This window comes from Chelonoidis abingdonii, chromosome 1 (assembly GCF_003597395.2).
Source record: "Chelonoidis abingdonii isolate Lonesome George chromosome 1, CheloAbing_2.0, whole genome shotgun sequence".
Lineage (NCBI taxonomy): Eukaryota > Metazoa > Chordata > Testudines > Testudinidae > Chelonoidis > Chelonoidis abingdonii.
The window spans coordinates 225,486,707-225,507,031 of NC_133769.1; the positions used below are offsets into that span (position 1 = coordinate 225,486,707).

Genomic DNA, 20,325 nt, shown 5'->3' on the forward strand with positions numbered 1-20,325 from the left:
ATAGAGTTAAACATATTTGCTCTTTTATGCTGAATTCAGTGGAAGTTAGGAAGTATTTTAGCATGCTGGAATTTAACACTAATGAAGAGGAACTATGTTATTTTGTCATCTTCCGGTTTAAGCCAAATCTGGAGTTATTAAAATACTTTTCTGAAGGCCTGGAGAAACTGTTGTCTTCTGAAAGCTCTCAGTTGAAAGTCTGAGATTTTATATTACTCCTTTATACTTGCCGGGACAACTCCAGCAAGTAAAAGGAGAGGAACTGGAATGTGGCAAAGCTCTTGAACATAGCTCCATCAGAGCTAATATTTTTTGAAAAAACAGGAATGTTGAATCTACAGGACTGTACTTAACCGTTCGGAAATTACATACCCCTGGAGCTATAAGCATGTAGACAAGGGATGGATGTTATAATTTAAATGCGTAGTCTGTGCTTTGGAAATATTTTGTCTGTCTGTCTGAAGCCCCAAGTTTGTTGCTTGCAGTTTTTGTTTATGCTGTAAGTGTTTTTCTCTGATTTAAATTTTCCCAGTTTTCTTACTCACAAAAAAGAATTTCAAAATATGAAAATAAGGGCCCAGTTCTGCAGTCATTGTACTTTCGTAACTCCATCGAATTCCATGAACTCAAATATAGTGAACTCTGGGATATTCAGGTTTGTAACAAATGCAGGACTGAGCCCATATGCAGCTTGAAAATCTTCAATCTTAAAAACAATTTAAAGACCCAAAATAAGAGATTAAATCAGTACTTTATCTCAGTTAACATTTTTTTGCATCATGTTGCCCTTTGCTGTGTATAGATTAAAGAGCATGTACTGGAGGAATTTTTATAACCATGAACAAGCAGCTGCTGCCTACAGTTGTTGATTTTCCTTCATCTTGTTTTGATAGCTGTGTTCATACTGGCACCACAGATAAAAGGAGTGTTTTTTATTTTTACTCTGGTAAGTTTGCACTTGCAGCATTCTAATGATGATCCCCACGTAACTGCAGCATTCTATGTTCAGAGGAAGCAGAATCTTTAGCTAATGAAGTATAAACTGTTCTGAAGCAATTTGCTAGTTTGTCTAAATACTTGGGAGAAAACATTTCAAAAGCTAGACAAGAGTACAAAGGTTTATACCGTCAGTGCCTGCGAGGATTTTGGAGAGGTATAGCACATTCATTGCCAGGTCTCTGGGTGTTTGCTTTTTTTCTTTTATTACTTCCCTTACCACCATCAAATGCAGATAAAAATCTTATTTCTCTAAATACAGCATGCCAACTAGCAACTTGTTTATATCTAAAAATTGACCTACTTAAACTAGTTTAACTGGTGGCCAAACAGATTAAGTATGCCTTTGGTTTTTTTTTTTGTTTGTTTGTTTGTTTTTTTTAAGACAACTTGTCCAAAGACAGCCTGCATCTCAGATCTAGGTGTCTGACTAGAAAACTTATTTGTTACAATTCTTTCCTGTATTCAGAGTGAATTTAGTTTTAAAATAATTGTATTGTCTGTAAGTACAGTATATGGATATGACTTCCTGTTGGGCTCAGTTATTGGTCCTTTTTAGTCCATTTTCATAGATTCATAGACTCTAGGACTGGAAGGGACCTCGAGAGGTCATTGAGTCCAGTCCCCTGCCCTCATGGCAGGACCAAATACGGTCTAGACCATCCCTGATAGACATTTATCTAACCTACTCTTAAATATCTCCAGAGATGGAGATTCCACAACCTCCCTAGGCAATTTATTCCAGTGTTTAACTACCCTGACAGTTAGGAACTTTTTCCTAATGTCCAACCTAAATCTCCCTTGCTGCAGTTTAAGCCCATTGCTTCTTGTTCTATCATTAGAGGCTAAGGTGAACAAGTTTTCTCCCTCCTCCTGATGACACCCTTTTAGATACCTGAAAACTGCTATCATGTCCCCTCTCAGTCTTCTCTTTTCCAAACTAAATAAACCCAATTCTTTCAGCCTTCCTTCATAGGTCATGTTCTCAAGACCTTTAATCATTCTTGTTGCTCTTCTCTGGACCCTCTCCAATTTCTCCACATCTTTCTTGAAATGCAGTGCCCAGAACTGGACACAATACTCCAGTTGAGGCCTAACCAGCGCAGAGTAGAGCGGAAGAATGACTTCTCGTGTCTTGTTTACAACACACCTGTTAATGCATCCCAGAATCACGTTTGCTTTTTTTGCAACAGTATCACACTGTTGACTCATATTTAGCTTGTGGTCCACTATGACCCCTAGATCTCTTTCTGCCATACTCCTTCCTAGACAGTCTCTTCCCATTCTGTATGTGTGAAACTGATTGTTCCTTCCTAAGTGGAGCACTTTGCATTTGTCTTTATTGAACTTCATCCGGTTTACCTCAGACCATTTCTCCAATTTGTCCAGATCATTTTGAATTTTGACCCTGTCCTCCAAAGCAGTTGCAATCCCTCCCAGTTTGGTATCGTCCGCAAACTTAATAAGCGTACTTTCTATGCCAACATCTAAGTCGTTGATGAAGATATTGAACAGAGCCGGTCCCAAAACAGACCCCTGCGGAACCCCACTTGTTATACCTTTCCAGCAGGATTGGGAGCCATTAATAACCACTCTCTGAGTACGGTTATCCAGCCAGTTATGCACCCACCTTATAGTAGTCCCATCTAAACTGTATTTGCCTAGTTTATCAATAAGAATATCATGCGAGACCGTATCAAATGCCTTTCCTATTCTAAATGGTAACAAGGTGTGTATCTTTAACCACACACTGATGTGGAGTATGCTGTATGGTGAAGGCTTCTCTTAGCTTAAACAGTAAAGGTTAATGGTGCATTGTAATGAAGGTCTGAGAAGGATCTGCAAAGGGTGACTGAGGGAATGGAATGCTACGGCTGCTTCTTACCATTTGAACATTCAACTTGATTTAAGGCAGAAGGAAGGTTCCTGTAGGTTGTACATTATTTTCCCCCTCTCAAGGATATGTGGTGGGTTCATTAGAAACTTGTAGATAGGCAGACAAACTGTTGATCTGACCTGCTTTTAAAAATCCTAACTATTTGGAGTTGAATGGCAGATCTGACAGCAGTCAGAAAAGAACTTGTCTTTCTTATGTACTAACGCCACAGAGAAGAAGTTGCTCCTCATTGCAGTTTGGATAGAACAAACACACACTTTTGTTATCCTCACTCCTCCAAAAGTGGGGTGTGGGGTGTGTGCATAAAATTTACAATATAGTCTAGAGCAGTGGCTTTCCACCTTTCCAGACTACTGTACCCCTTTCAGGAGTCTGATTTGTCTTGCATACCCCAAGTATCACCTTATTTAAAAATGACCTGCTTACAAAATCAGACATAAAAATGTCACTGCACACTATTACTGAAAAATTGCTTACTTCCTCTTTTTACCATATAATAAATTAACTGTAATATACACTGAAATTTAAGTACAATAGTTATAGTATATGGAGCAGTATAAACAAGTCAGTGTCTGTATGAAAAGTTAGTTTGCATTGACTTCACTAGTGCTTTTTATGTAGTCTGTTATAAAACTAGGCAAATATCTAGATGAGTTGATGTAGCCTTGGAAGATCTCTGCGTACCCTCAGAGCCCCTGGTTGAGAAACGCTCCTCTAGAGGCCTCAGTCAGGTTCAGGACTTGATTGTGCTAGCTGCTGTACAAACATCATAAGATGTAGTCTATGCCCTGAAGAGCTTCCAGTCTAAAAATTGTATTTAGTAGGTGTCTAGGCAAGCAGAATGTCCATTTATTTTGTTTGCCATCTGAAAGAAGGCCAATATGAGGCCTTTTTTCATTTTCCGCCTTTGGCTGAAGACAGGGGCAGCGGGTATAATAGGCCAGGAGAGGCTAAACCTTCCCAAACAGGATGTGCCACCGGCCTGCCGCCTTTGGAACACCATCACTGAAATGGTGCCCGGGCCATGGCCCCTCCTATGCTCTGCCCCAACGCCCTGCTCCCACATCCTGCTCTTGCCACATGGCCCCTGCTGCTCTTGTTTCTCTACCCTTTTCCCTCATGGCCATCCCACCCTCGCTCACATTTCTCTGTTGCTTTCCATACAGCCCCTGCTACTCACACCCTGAGGCAGAGAGGTACGGTGGCTCTTGGGGGTGGGGTTGGAGAGAGGTGTGTGGGGGCCCTCAGGGGGTAGGTCATAGGCAGAGCCTCGGGGAGAAGACTGAGTGGGGGCGGGCCTCAGGGCAACTCTATTTTGGTGGGATAGAGCCAAAACTGTGGGCTTGACTATTCCTTTGTACATTAGGAGTTTACTAACAGACACTTTTCAGAGAACTATGCATAATCTTGCTGACATTTGTGGTGATTGTGGACAGACAAAAGTAATCAGAAAGGAGCTACTTATGTTGTTTTCTGTTGTCGGAGAAAAGCTGTGAAATATAAAATTGCCAAATGGTGGCAAAATCAAGAGGGAAAATATTACTAATCTTTCTAAGATAGATTTTAGTCTTTGTAATACAATTTTAAAATTGCAAAATCTGAAATGCATAGAATGCAGTGTGATAGGGTTTCAAAACCCCTAAATTGCTTACATTTCAGAATTGCTTAAGATTATTTTAAAATCCATCTCTCTTTACACTTTGTTCCAAACACTGTATCAAATTAAACCATTTGTATGGATATTGTTTGTTGTCGTCCTTTTTATGGTCTGTTTTTAGTGGATCTGTACGTTCCATACTTGAGCAGCATGAATGTTTTGTAAAGCAGTCCCAGTTAAGGATCTTGGTGGATTATGGAACCGTTTAAATTGTAATAAGAATAAACCCTTCTCAAATGGTTCTTAAACTGATTGATCTTCTAACCTTTTGTTTTAAAGGTCACTGGTTCAAGATTGTATGACTGGAGTCTGCAAGGATATGTAGCTGTAGAATCTCTCTGGAAGGATAATCCTAAAAAGAAGAAATCTGGAAAAAAAGCAAGTGACAAGGTAAGAACTCAAAGGGATTTATTTTCCAAAATAGAGGATAATTTAAAGGCACAACGTTGATAGTCAGGCTAGAGCAGAGATAGGCAACCTATGGCGCGCGTGCCAAAGGCGGCATGCAAGCTGATTTTCAGTGGCACTCACACTGCCCGGATCCTGGCCACCAGACCAGGGGGCTCTGCATTTTAATTTTAAATAAAGCTGCTTTAATGTTTTAAAAACCTTATTTACTTTACATGCAACAATAGTTTAATTATATATTATAGACTTATAGAATGAGACCTTCTAAAAATGTTAAGATGTATTACTGGCACGCAAAACCTTAAATTAGAGTGAATAAATGAAGACTCGGCACACCACTTCTGAAAAGTTGCTGACCCCTGGGCTAGAGGATGATAGATTGAGACTTGAATTGCTCTGTTTATAAACAAACCAACAAAAAAAGTTGATCTTATGTCTCTGAAGACAAAAAAAGATACTTTCTAAGTACTGTGAATATCTTAAACTAGTTCCAGTCTAGGCTTCCCAGAAATTTCGTTGGGAATTTTTTCCCCTAACACTAAGATATAATCAGCTAAAGGTATTAAGAAAGAAGAGGGGAGTATTGTGAATTAGTGAGTCTGATCCTGCCATGTCTGCAGATGCAAACTTTTAGGGACTATATCAGAACCTTAAGGAAAAGCTTACTAATTGCTTCAAAGGATTTTGTCTGCTTCAAAGTAACATTAAAATTGTTAAAGTTCATTAGTAGTAACTCCTTGGAAAAGTAAAATAGAACCCCTTATCAAACTGCTTTCCTCAATTTTGCTCTTTTGGAGGGGTAGGGGGTAAATATTTGTGAAAATCGAGGTAGCTTTGTTGTCACCCTGGTAGGCAGTGCTGTAGCATAATGACCTCCTCTTGCACTGTTTTACTAGACTCTGGACATGCCTATCATCCAGACCTTAAAACAAATAGTACTTTTAGAGGTAAATAGCTTATGTGTGTTTAGAGAGAAATGTACTATTTTGTTTAATATCTTTGGACAAGTTACCTAAAATTTTGATGATAAATTCTCACAAGTTTGATTCTTTCAGTGGTAGTCATCTTCTGAATCTATGTCCTTTCACAGTGCTGCCAACACTGTATTACTTAAGGTTCAGTCTTGCAAAAAGTGCCAAAAATATTCAATAATCAGTATTTGAAAGAGCCAAGATGTTGACCCAGGGTCCCAGCTAAAATTGAGTGATTATTCATTCTAACCTACCTAACATTCATTTGCACTTTCAGTTCAATAAGGCTACGTCCTGTCTGCCCTGTTATATGCTGTTCAAAGATCATGGCTTCCTGCCACAGATGTGGCTGCATTTTGATGATGAAGCAGGATGTTTGGATAAATGTATTTTGTGTAGAGTGTGGCAAGCATTTTGGGATCTTAATATCATTCACAGTACATTATCAGCATTAATAAAGATTGTTAAATGTCTACATTTACTATTTTGAATTCCTTTGAATTAAATCACTGTTTTTTTTCTTTTCCCCCTTCTGTCCTGAGTCAAACACCAGTAAGCAGTGTCAGATTTCCTTCCAGCAGAGAGGAGTGAAGCTTATGTTCCAGCCCTGCTATGGTTCATTTCACATTCCCATCCACTCATAACTCCTGCATGTCCCTAGTTTCTCCAATTCTCACTCCCCTTCTCTGCTCCTTCAATCTGAGTGTAGGGTGGTTGGACTTCAAGGTACTAGGGTTCTAAAAACCCTAAATTATTTTAATCTCAGCACCATTTAGTTGGACTTTTTTCCTTGCATGTTTTCAGCCGTCCAGTCCATAATTTGGTACTGGCATCTCTCAAAAGACTTATTCTGGCCTCTGGTCAGGTGATGTGCAGTTGCAGTACGTATGGTTGTCTGCAAGAAGAGGTGCAAGCGGCTTTATGATCTAAGGGAAAATAGTAATATTTTGAGTGAAGAGGTGGCTTGGCAAACATAGAACTCTGTTGTGATTGGCTTTGTGTTTGGATCAGTTGTAATGATGGAGAACACTTCCTGCAATGTCTGGGGGTTAGCTACTGTACACCAGTAATTATCTTAGTAATACATTGCATGGCTTATGAAACTGATGTACTTGAAGAGAGGAAGGATGGTCTGGTGCAGAGGTTCCCAAACTGTGGGTCATGATGCAGAGGTCACCAGGGGGGCTGTGAGATTGGGGGAATGGTGGGAGGGGAGAAAATGCAAGAAAGCTTAAGCAGACAGCTGGGCAGCACCATCTGCTCCAGGAGCAATATTGTGCTCTCGCAGCAGCAGCATGACTTCTGTGGTCAGCAGAAGGTCCCAAGCTCCATGTGGTGGATGCAGAACCAACGCAGTGAGATCAGGAAAGGTAGGGACTCCCCCCTCACACACCCCTTCCAGCATGCGGGGTGGAGGACCAAATAAAATGATCTGGCAGGTTGAATGTTGTCCCTGGGCCTTCAGTTGCCTCTCCTTTTTGTTTAGTCTGGTAGTTGGTGCCCCTGTGCAAGTAAGTGCAGCAAGCTCACAGTGGCTAATCTGGGCCTGGCTACCCACTCATAGTTTTCAAAGTAGACTGTGTAAGGTGGAGTGTTTGCGCAAAGCCCGCCTGACAACTAAGTACCGGGGAGTTGCGTTAACAGATATGAGTGCAAAGGGGGTCACGGCATAAAGTTTGGGACTTACTGGTGTAGTGGTTAGCCTGGGAACTGGGAGACCTGTGTTCAGTTTCCTGCTCCACTACAGACTTCCTGAGTGTCTTTCGGCAAATCAGTCTGGCTTGTGCCTTAGTGCTCAGTGCGCATACATACTACGTTACTACCTCATGGGGTGATGAAGAGGACTACACTGAAAGAATGTGAGGTGCTCAGATGCTTCAGTAATGCGTGTGTGTGGAGGAGGGGGAAGCATGTAAGTACCATAGATATTTAGAAAAAGAAGTCGGGGGGACACCAAGGAATGGAGGAGGATGGGGCAGGGGGAGGGGCAGATTCACATTTTTTAGTATGACTGTATAACTTACAGTGAACAACTCCAAAGTCACACTGAAGTAAGGTCTCTGATTCAGACTAGGCATCATCTACATCTAAATCTTAGGGCGACATAGCTACATCGTTCAGGAAATTTTCACGCCCCTGAGAGATGTTGTTAAGCTGATCTAAGCCCCAGTATAGACACTACTAGGTCAACAGAAGAATTTGTCTCAAGAGGTTGGTTTTACTACAGTGGCAGAAAAACCCCTTTTGTCACTGAAGCAAATGTCTGTACTGCAGTGTAGCTGCAGCTGTGCCACTGTAGCGCTTGTACTGTAGATACAGCCTTACACATGACATCATTTCCCATGGTTTTAAAGCAATGTTAAGGCTACTAACAGAGCACAGTAGTGTTGAAGCTGCATCTTTGTTACAGCATATTGAGGCTCATAATCCCAGGAGAAAGTTAACGCGGTAAGGATTTGTGGGAAAACTCCTTCTGAAGGACTCAAGTACGTGAAGAGTTTAAAAAAATAAAAAAAATAAAATGCCTCTCCTGTTTGAAGTGATCAAATGTGCCCACAGATTTAATTTTGTAATATAAACTTAAGGATATCAAAGAAACTCCTGACCGTAAATCAGAGAAAAATGTGAAGAATGAAATGAAACCAACAAATCAACATGCAGCATTAGCACAAGGGAACAGAGAGCCACAGATCAGCAGAGCCACAGAAGAATGACTGACTTATCATTTTGCACTAAAATTGTGGTCATGCCTTTTCTGTGAATGAGTCAAACTTAAATTGCAACAGAAACGGGATTGTGCTAAAAATGAAAGCTTTGTGTACCTGGTAATTTGCACTGGCTTGTTAAGAAATGTGGATCTTTTAATGAGTGGTTACTTTATGAGAGAATGTCTAATTTGTATTTTACATCCTGCCTCAAGTTCATATAGAGGGTTTCCTGTTAAGCATCGTAATGCCTTGCTTGGGTTCTTCTAGCTAATAGAAATTTCAATTACCCTTCATACAGACTAGTGAACTATAACAGCTTTGCCTCTATCTCGTATGGCTCATAGAACAGATTAAACAAATTGTGATGGCTGAAATGTGTATGCAGACAGTTCAGTGAAGCACAGTGCCTGTAAAAAGCCAAAACAATTATTTCCAGGGGAGAAGTTTACTTGGAATTATGTGCAGTAGAGAGAGTCTGTGCTGTCAGATCACTGTTTTGATTTTATTGGCTATTTAAAAAAATACAGGTTCAGATGCATAACTTAAAGCTCCGGTGCCTTTGAATTCATGGGCAATTCCATCTCTAGACTTGAGTCTTACACTCCTAGCTCCTGAGCTACTCTGCCTCTTCCGTTGATGCAAACAGCTGGATTATAGGATTGCCGTCCATCTCATCTTTTGCAGATTAACCCCAGTTAAAAAGCTAGTCTTGGAAGACTAACAGAGTTCTGAAAATTGTGAGCCAGAAAAATGTGCTGCGATATAGCAACATGAGAGACTAAACTAGGGTGGGTATAATGTGATGCACTGGCCCTTTAAGACTAAGGAAGGAGTTCTCTGAGGCCATGCTATCCATTCCAGGATGTTTATTACAAAGAGACCCAGGAAATGAAGTAGCAATTAATAGAGAGGCAGTAGTCCCAGGTGGCAGTTTGTGGCTTGAGGAGGTCCGAGACTATCTGTCTGTGTGGGGCCAGAGTCTTGAAGTGTAGGTGCAGCAAAGCTCCCTTCTCTCTCAGCCATCTGGAGGGAGGCCTCGGATGAGTTGCCCTAAGAAGGGCTGCTGGAATGTGTATGGGGAGTACTGTGAATGGGGGTTGGATAATAAACAGGCTCCTTCTCTGAGGGCAAGAGAGCTGGAGCTGTTGTTAGCCTCTCATGTGTTAATTTGAGTGGTACCTTCAGATGACTGGTGCCATCCTGGAACCCCAGCATAAATGCTGAGGAGGTGTTGTTTGAACTTTTTATTGCAAGTTTGGTCATCTTATTTCTTTGGATTTTGTCACTAGACCCCTAAAGCGTTGGGGCTCTCTGGGGACAGAAACTCACCCCAGATATGGGTCTGTATTACTTTTTGAACAGTCAGTGAGCATGGCCTTTAGTGAGTGTTTGCCTAGGGGGCTGGAAGGAAAAGGAGCAGCAGCCCAGGTATGTACTACACCTATAAAGAAATGCTTTCCAGATGGAAAATGCCTCCCTGCAGACATAGACATTTTGCAAAGAAACTAGGGAAGCTGGTCTGAGGAAAATAGCAAGAGCCTGCTGATAACTATGCAAAAGGAAGCTGAAGCTTTCTCTTTGTACACACCAGAATATACCTTCCCTTCAAAATCTGGCAGGAGTACATGTGGGTTTTAGAGCACTTTGAAACATTGGTTCTTAACCCAGATGCTTTTTTCTCAGGGTAAAGTTTGCAGAATGCAGGTGGAGAGTGAGTAATGTGCACAACATATATTCTCAGAAAGTTACTGACAGCGCTACTCGGACTTGCAGTATCTGGGTGCTACTTGGGTTCAATGCTCAAAGCATGTTCACTTGAGTCACTCCAGGCCTGGTTTACCCTACAGCAGAGGTTCTCAAACTGTGATCCATGGACTGCCAATGGTCCACAAGCTCCATTCAGGTGTTCTGCGCATAGTTCCCTCTAAGGTGCATGCCTGGGTGGCCACACATGAGAGAATGGAGGGCCACCCACCTAATTAGCAGAGCCGTGCAGGCGTGGCTTCGCTAATTAGGTGCCTGGACCCTGGAGAAGACGCACTTGTAAGGTGAGGTGGTGGCCTTGGGGAGGAATAAGGGGGAGGTGGGAAAGGATAGTGGGGGTGAGAACAGGGGGTGGGGGAATTTGGGACGTGCAGGGCTGTGGCGATCGGAGAAAGAGGCAACTTTCCCCAGCTCCAGGGCTGCAGTTGCCGGGAGAGACTCCTCTCCTTCCCAGCCCTAGCTCGGGCTGCCGTGGCAGGGGAGAGAGGGCATTTCCATTGTATTAGAAAGGCAAGACTACTGATATTAAAGTATGAGTTGTGTGTGTTTATTTGTAGAACAAAAAAAACATTTATTATTAAGCTTTTTTTATATATAGTGCTTTTATCCAAAGGGCTTTACAATAGCTAGCTAACAGTGCAAACGATTTGGAAAGATCGTTAAGTGGTCCATCAAGATCCTCAGCAATTTTCAAGTGGTCCGCAAAAAAAAAAAAAAAGTTTGAGAACCACTGCCCTACAGCAGTAGGTTAACTTAAAGCAGCTTACATCAACCTAATTATATCAGTGTACGCACGACAGCCTTGCTCGTGTCAATGTAAGTGCCCTAATGCACCGACATAACGCCACCTCCACCAGAGGCATAGGTTTTATGTAGGTGTAGTTAGGGCCATGCAGTGTCCCTGTAGACACTGTGTTACTTACATCTATTGGTTGTAGAGCCAGCAGAGCCATGAAATTGAGAAGAAAGCTGCCTCTTGAGTCCCCAGCCGGGCTGCAGCCCAGTCTCAGCTCCAAACCAGGCTGCCGCCCAGGCTCCTCACTCCCCACGGAGAGCTAGTCTGCGCCCCCTGGGCTCTCTGCTCCCCGCCAGGAGTCTGGCAGCTGACCAGACTCTGGGCACGGATCTCTCTGCTGGGAGCCCTGTTGTCCCCCTAGTGTCTCAGCTTCCAGCTCCCAACTGGGAGCATGACTGTGCCCAGCGGGGAGCTCTGCGCTTGGTATCCAGCCTCATTCCCAGAGGGGAGCTGAGAAACTAAGGGGCGGGGGGAGACTGCTGTGGGGCGCTGGGCTACCAGCAGGGAGCTACATGAGGAGTTGAGTCCTGGCTCTCAGCTCCCCCTCCCCCCCCCACTGCCCCTCTTTAGTCGGTGGGAAGCTCTCCTGGTGAGGAAGTGCACCACTGACAGAAGAAGGGCAGTGTGGTCATGAACCACTGAGGTAATTACTGTGATGGCTGTAAGTCAACATAACATAGGTCCACTTAAGTTTATAGTGTAGACATGCCCTCAGTTACTCTGACTGGCAACAGATCCCCAGTCCTGCTACATATAGGTAAATCCCTTCCTCCTGTTCATCAGCTTGGCTCAAGTCACATTGTAAAGCCAACTTGTGCTTCAAAAGTCTTTTTTAAATATTGTTTCCTCAAAGCAGCAGGGAAAGCCTGTCACTAGCTGAGATCAAACCCCAGCTGGGGATGTCAGTTTGGGGATGATCATATCCATAGTCTGAACCACTGGTGTACAGAAAAAAAAAAAAAAGTTATCAACAAACCCACAAAATTTGATATTACTTTTTAAGGTGGCTGTATTTCAGAAACTCCTTTTGGAGCACAGGCTCAGCAATTTTCAAGACAATCCAAATAAGCATATGGATTTTAGAATGCTTCAGAACAGATTGAGCTTTGTATTAACATCAAGTAAAGTAATTTAAGATGGATTTGGTCTTTATTTTATTTTTCTTTTGATTTGGAAAATACGTCACAAAATATGCGCCTTAGCACTCTGCCATCACTGGAAATGACGTAATTTGTCACAATTATTCAATCAGCTTCATCGCTTTACAACAACTGAGAGTCCCAATAAGATACTGCCTCATATCCCACAATACCTCAAACTTCACCCTGTGCCACCTGTATTCTAGCAACACCCAAAAAGCCAAAAGAAACAGTTGGGCCATGCAGCATGCCCTAAATGTTAGTAAAATTGCACTATTTTGAGCCTTAAATGAGTAAAGTCTTGGACATCAGTCTGCCAGCTTTACCCTCTTGATAGTGAGGGTATTCTAACTTGAGAGTTGATACAGTCTATAGCTGCAGCAGTGTTGCATAGGGGATGTCATAAACAGATAGCTAAGGGTTAATGTTTCTTTTACCTGTAAAGGGTTAACAAAGGGAACCAAACACCTGACCAGAGGACCAATCGGGAAACAAGATTTTTCAAATCTCAAGGGGGGGAAGTTTTGGGTGTGTGTTCTTTGTCTTGTCTCTGTTGCTCTCTCGGCTCTGAGAGTGATCTCTCTATCTCCAGGCTTTCTAATCTTCTGTTTCCAAGTGTAAGTACAAAGGTAGAAGACAATAGGCTTATATTTTTTTTTGTATTTACATGTGTGTAGTTTGCTGGAATGTTTAAATTGTATTTCTTTTTGGATAAGGCTGTTTATTCATTTTGTTTTCTTTTAAGCCAATGACCCTGTATATTGTCACCTTGATACAGAGACCATTTTTATGTCTTTTTCTTTCTTTTTATATAAAGCTTTCTTTTTAAGACCTGTTTGATTTTTTTCTCTGGTTAAGGCTAAGGAACGAAGGGAGGGGAAAATCTCTTTGTGTTAGAGTTACAAAGCTTGCATTTGCAGGGACTCTGAGTGAGGGTGAGAGAAACCTGATCTCTCTGTGTTTGTGTTTCAAGGAATTGAAGCAGGGTAATCTCCTAGAGTACCCAGGGCAGGAAGATCTGGGAAGAGGTAAAGAGGGGGAAGGGAAGTGGGTTATTTCCCTTTGTTGTGAGACTCAGGGCATCTGAGTCTTGGGATCCCCCAGGGAAGGTTTTGGGGAGACCAGAGTGAGCCAGACACTGGGATTTCTGGCTGGTGGCAGCGCTATCAGATCTAAGCTGGTAATTAAGCTTAGAGGAATTTATGCTAGTACCTCATATTTGAACTCTAAGGTTCAGATTGAAGAATTATACTATGACAGGAGGAGAAGCAGTCTCTCAAGTAGGCACACCCAAGTATTATATAGAATATAATAAGTTAGAATAAACACCGTCAGTTCTACTCGGAAGCCAGTTGGTAACCAGTACAGATCCCAGAGCACGGATGCCATGCTCTATATCGGGGTCGGCAACCTCTGGCATGCAGCTCGCCAGGGTAAGCACCCTTTCGGGCTGGACCAGTTTGTTTACCTGCTGTGTTGGCAGGTTCTGCTGATCACGGCTCCCACTGGCTGCGGTTTGCCGTCCCAGGCCAATAGGGGTGATGGGAAGCACACCCCTTGCCTGCGCCGCTTTCCGCCGCCCCCATTGGCTTGAGACGGCAAACCGTGGCCAGTGGGATCCACGATCGGCCGAACCTGCCAACGGCAGCAGGGTGCTTATCTTGGCGAGCTGCGTGCCAGAGGTTGCCAACCCCTGCTCCATATATTAAGTAGGCAAGTAGTTGCAACCGTTTCAACTTGAGTATTCATAACACTTAGCTCCAAATACTTCATATTACAATAGTTGAAGTGTTAAAGGCATGGATTATGGTATCTACTCTTCTAAACAGAGTTGTTGGTCTAACCAGACCTCCAAGTTATAAATGTAGGAAGGAAACAAATGGTGAACATGTAGGTGCAAGAATCGAGTTTGCTATAACCCCCATGAGCAGATGAGCTTTTCTCAGTATAGATGCTGGATTGCAACAGGAACTGGCCCTCTGTAACAGGTTTCTAGAGAGGATTGCAGGAAAGTCATGGGTTCCTGTAACTTTTGCTTCTATCTGAACTGTTAATACTATAAACAAATTGTTAGAAAAGGCAGCCAACTCTTGGATGTGTAGTAGTATTCTGATAGCTGGCTATGGTGCTTCTCTCTCTGTATAGAAGGAAGATATGCACACAAATGATTGTAATCATTTATATCTATTTATTCTGTGTAACTGATTTTTAAAAATTGTTTTTAATTGATTGAGTGATGGTTAATATCTGTTTTCCTTAGGCATTAACATCTGGGGTATAAAATGCCCTGAGACCTACTTTTAATTGCTAACTCAAATATTGATGGTTTCAAGCAAATATATTTTGTGCAGTCATTTTCTGTTCAATATTATCTTGACATTCAAATGATGCTTTTCATCCCAAAGGATCCCAAATCACTTTAATTCTTTTACTGTTGTACACACTGTAGGATAGGGTGACCAGACAGCAAGTGTGAAAAAATGGGACGGGGGTGGGGGTAATAGGAGCTTATATAAGAAAAAGACCCCAAAATCAGGACTGTCCCTATAAAATTGGGACATCTGGTCACCCTACTGTAGGGAACACAACGTCAGCCCCCTTAGGGTCAAAACATGGCAGATGTTTAACAACGCATAACAATACTACCCACAGTTTAGGGTAGAAAGTGAAAAGTGTAGTATCTGATTGAAACTGTAGGGGGAATGTAGGTAGCCAGAATGGAATTATCTGTACTGGCAGTAACACTCCTACATTTGCAAAAAGTGGCCTAGATTCCTAAATCCCATTTTCAAAAGTGGCTCGGGAATTTGAGCCTAAATTTCATATAAGTCAAAGAGTCAAAAGATGACACCTCCATCCTCAACACTGTGCCCCTAAATAGCAGACTGGGGCCAGTGATCCGAGGTAGAATTCTACATATTGGGTCAACACCACCATTTTCTGCAGCATCTGGTTGGTTATAGGAACTCTGCCATCCAAGTTCTATCTGTTTCTGACTTTTGTTAGCTTTTTGAGGCTCACAGCATATGGTGATATTTGTTACTTTGATTTAATCCTGAAGACAACATAAATCTAAGTAGATAGTGCTGTCATATACAGCCTTTTTAAAAAAAAGAAAAAAAAAAAGAATAAACTCGTGAATGTTTGACGTAAAGAGGGGAGTGAGTGAGCACATGTTAAGGACTCCATTGTCTCCTCTGGTACTCGGAAAGTGAATCCAAACAGTATCCTTAAAAAAAAGATATGTACTGTCTGACCAAAATAGGGGCATACAAGTAAATTTACTTATAAGGTATATGGTTTTGATTACTTCGCTATTTCTCATATATTTAAATTTATTTTCAGTTTTTGTTAATGCTTTTACACACAAGATACGTGCCAAAAGAAAAAGCTTCTTTTAATTTCGGACATTAAATAGTTTTGCCTGCATCTAACTTTAAGGCATTAGAATGAATCTTGTGCGCAGTTATTGCTCATATACAGATCGACTTTGGGAGAGCTAATGTAGTGTTATGGCATTTCCGTCTTCTAAGAGATCAGCTGTTTGCTGAAATCCTTTGATTGGTATGATGTCAACAGATTTTGCCATGGTTTTGTTTTTTCGTTTGTGAAAAAAGAAATTAGCCTAAATTCTGTTTGTTTTTGCATTTAAAAAACAAAACAAATGAGATGGAAAAAAAAGCAATGTCAGAACTCGCAATAAGTAATTTATTTTTAGTTCATTTACCGAGGAGTGAGCAGTGGTTTAGATCTGTCCTGACATCAGTCACATTAGGAAACTGAAATTATTCACCCACCCCTGAGGAAACATTTCACATTTTAGAGTGTAGTAATTTACAAGGTTTATTTTTGTGTTCTTTATCCATGTGTTTTCAAGTGAGTGGGGTCAGCATATGTGAGTTCATTTAAATATGTAAAGAATGTGCCCGCTGTCAGAACAGTAGGCTTTCTTTTTTTAGTGGAAGGAGAGGTCTTTAAAATAAAAAAGCCCTAAATGCACATGTCTTTTAAATAAAGTAAATAAAAACCTGAGACCATTAGACTAAGCTTCAATACTTAAATTTTATAAGTATATTTGTATGAAACGCCAAACACTTTGAGAGACGTGGTAGGAAGAAATTCTGCAAAGCAGTTTTGGGGGCAGGGGGAGGAGAAGAAGAAAGAAAAGCCCTAGTTGTTTGAAATAAGTTAGTGCCCGATCCAAGTCAATGGGACCATGCATGATAGAAACTATTTGCAGGATTGAGATCACATCTGCATTGATCATGTTTCCATATCTATCCTGGCTTAAATGGGATTTTGCATAAGGATCCAGCCAAGTGGATGAATGAGGCCTTTATTAGATTGTAATCTTTTTAAGGGGGGATTTTTTTGTGTGTGTCTGTAAAAGTTAATGCATCCCAAAAGGGCTATTGAAGTGATATATAAACATAATTGTTAAATGTTGACAACATGCTTGGTGATTATAAAAAATAAAGGAAAATGTGGTTCCTTATTCATTGAGTTTATATGTGAACTCCCGCTACAGTTTAACTGTATTGTGAAATTTTAATTGGTCTCAAACCTTAGCTCCAAATAATTTGTTGCTTACAATTGTACTTAGGTGAAGTTAGTAAAATATTCATTATTACTATAGAGAGACAATTAAATTAAATTTTTCAACCCCATGCTACAGTAGCACATTTATATTTGGAAGTGGTTTGGAATTGCATAAAAGGGGGTTAAAACCTGATGTGTAAACAGACTAAATCCACTTGGAAGCAGATATAGCAGAGCCTCATACCACAGAGAAGGCCAAATGGGTTTAACTAGGAGTAATGGAATAAATAAAGCTTAACATCAGAACACTTGTTGAAGTAGTAAGGTCTGACTGTGGAATAGTCTCTCAGTGGAAGTTATGGAAATATTCTTAGTGAAACCCATTTAAAACTAGATTTGAATATATGCTGTAGAGAACATTCTTGCATTGGCAGGGAAGCTAAAAAGATGCTCTAATAAGCCTTTCTTCAGTCTTTAATTTCTGTTATTCACTGCAGAGGTAGTGTGAGAACACACTTTCAAAGTGTATAGTATAAAAGGGGTCTATTGTATAAATCAACATGGAATTCTAAGAATGCAAAATGGCATCTACAGCATCTGTGGGAAATTTTCTACCTCTATAATTAGTGCAGACAAAAATGAATCAGTTCAAGTATCTTTCACTGAACTACTGTTCTTCCATTACTTAGTGTTAAACTAAACAATGGATGACTTAAATCTAGAAATACTTTGGGAGCAATTCTGTGTGTGAGAGGGGGGAGAGAAAGTGAATATCAGATTCATTGACCATTTCAGTTTGCAAGAAGTGATTGTCCTTTGGGTTTCCGTCAGTGTGGATCCCAATGTAGGTGCACATGAAACTGGGGTTTTTTTTAATAGCAGTGTCTCTGCTCCCATGTGAGGGTATAAAGAGTGGGGTGTCTGTGACACTCCCTAAGTTCCCTCTTATCACCCATACCAGTGAGATGGAATCTAGTTGGTGTGCAACTTCTAGACTTTATTTAGGTTTGGCCAAACTTCTTAAAAATTTTCTGAAACTCTTCAGAACTACTTTTTTCTGTATTGTGATAGCTCTAATCTGTTCTAGTGCTTGTTGAACCAAAAACCGCTAAGCAGACAGGGACTTAGAATTGGTGGACTCAAAACCTGCAGGCATCAAGCAAGTCTAGACTGTCCTATGATGAACTAATACTTCTGAAAGATGGGCACAGCATATACCTATTCTGCTTGGGAGAGTCCCACATCCCAGGCAAGGGCTCAATCTGCCTCTGCTTCTCTGAAAGAACCTGCAATTTGAAAGATGTGAAGCAGAAGCTCCCATCTGCGGGAGCAATCTGTGGTTCTTCTGTGTCAGGATCCTGACCAGTGCTGTTAGGACTAGGGGTCAGAGCAGGGTCAAACTTGAGGCTGAGAGCAGCATAGAAGTTCATAGTCAAGTTCCAAGCCAGGGTCAATACCAAGGATCAGAGTCCAAGTCAACTTTCAGGGTCTGAGTCAGGAGGTGAGGTCCAAACTGAAGTGAGATTTAAGCCAGGAGTTCAAGAGGTTCAAGAACATGGAGCAGGAGTGGTCAGGAAAGCTATAGGAGATCTGTGCTGTTGCCTGGACACTTCCTGGAACATCCCTTGGGTTTATAGAGAGTCAGCAGCCAGGAGGCTGCTGTCTGTGAGACCCCTTGAGGTGGGGCTTCCTTTTGTCTGTGTCCTCTGTGGGTCATGGGTAGTGGAGCGCAATGTTACTATAGCTCCCAGTGGGTGGCAGCATGGAGATGTCCTAGCAGCTCTTCAGGCCTGGGTTCAAGATCCAGAATATAAGGACAACTGGATCTGATTCCACTTTCAATCTCAAAGACCTCTTTAATGCTCAAGCTTGCATCTTCTGGTGTTCCATCTGTTAGGCAGGTGGCTCTAAAAACTGCACAGAAAATTGCAAAGAAACCAGACGAAGCATCAGCATTGGCATCAGTACTGCTTCTGACCCCAAAGCTGTCAACATCTCAGAAATAGAAGCAAGGTCCTGAAAGAGGCTTTCTCAGACACTGAGACATGAGCTTGAGAAGGAGCTTGGTCGTCTCATAGCGAGAAAGGAGGGTGTTGAGTGACAAGTCAACCAAGTCCTGCAGGGCACTGAAGATGGATGAAAAGGAGCAGACTCCACTGGGCCTGGCATCAGAAATAGTCTCCCATAGATGTTGACTCTGGCACTGACAGGATGGACTCAGGATGCACCAGAGCCACTCTTAGCACTGTCATAAACAGATAGCTAAGGGTTAATGTTTCTTTTACCTGTAAAGAGTTAACAAAGAGAACCAAACACCTGACCGGAGGACCAATCAGGAAACCGAATTTTTTAAAGGCTGAGGGAGGGAATGTTCGGGTCTGTGTCTTTGTTTGGCTCTCAGCTACGAGAGGGGATCTTTTCTATCTTCAAGCTTCTAATCTTCAGTTTCCAAGTTGTAAGTACAAAGGTAGAAAAATAAGGCTGTTGTTGTTTTTTTTGTATTTACATGTGTGTAGTTGCTGGAATGTTTAAATTGTATTTCTTTTTGAATAAGGCTGTTTGTTCATTTTTCTTTTAAGCAATTGAACCTGTCTTATTGTCATCTTAATGCAGAGAGTATTTTTATGTCTTTTTTCTTTCTTTGTTATATAAAGTGTTCTTTTTAAGACTTGTTTGAGTTTTTTCTCTAGGATAAGCTCGGCAGCACCGGGGCATTCGTGGGAGGGGGGAAAGAGAGATAAAATCATCTCTGTTTCCTTGTGTTTGAGGTTTGTCTCTTTGTGGAAGAGAAGAGACATGCTTCTTGGTATTGTGATGTAAAGAGGAGATTGCATCAATACTCTCAGGTTAGCCCAGAGAGGAAAGTCTGGGTGGGAGAGGGAGGGGGAAGGGAAGTGGAGTATTTCCCTTGCCGGTAAGACTCAGAGCTTCTGGGTCTTGGGGTCCCTCCAGGAAAAGTTGGGGGACCAGAGCGAGGCAGGCGCTGTAATTCCTGTCTGGTGGCAGCAAGATAAGATCCAAGCTGGTAATTTAAGCTTGGAGGTTCATGCTAAGCACCCAGATTTTGGACGCTAAGGTCCAGATTTGGGAGAAAGGCTTATGATACTCTGACAATAAAGATTCTGGACTATATACTTCTCCTGATACAGGCAGGTCTACTGTCCAACTACCTTAAAATCTATCTTGCAGTAATATCGGCGTCTTATGCCCCAATAAAGGCTCCTTCAGTCTTATGTGCCTCAACAGTCTTCTTCATACCTGCCCTCCATTTAGAGACCTGACTCTCATATGAGAGCTCAATGTTGTTCTCCTACAGTATATGGAGCCTGCAGTCAAACTATTAGCAGAGTGCTCATTAAACCAACTCGCCATCAAGACCCTCTTTCTTGTAGTCATCACATCACCATGAAGAGTCAGTGAACTGTAACATCTTATGGCTGGATCGCCTGA

The 20,325-nt window shown here is 41.7% G+C and overlaps 1 protein-coding gene across 3 annotated transcripts in view; it reads left to right on the forward strand.

Moving 5' to 3' along the window:
• The window catches only part of APOO (apolipoprotein O), a 112,950-nt gene that overhangs the window by 58,290 nt on the left and 34,335 nt on the right, over window positions 1-20,325 (forward strand). For all 3 annotated transcript variants that reach the window (XM_075059925.1, XM_032803093.2, XM_075059926.1), the window contains exon 7: window positions 4,830-4,940. In XM_075059925.1, the coding sequence (XP_074916026.1) occupies window positions 4,830-4,940 (111 nt within the window). The remainder of the gene's footprint in view (window positions 1-4,829; window positions 4,941-20,325) is intronic.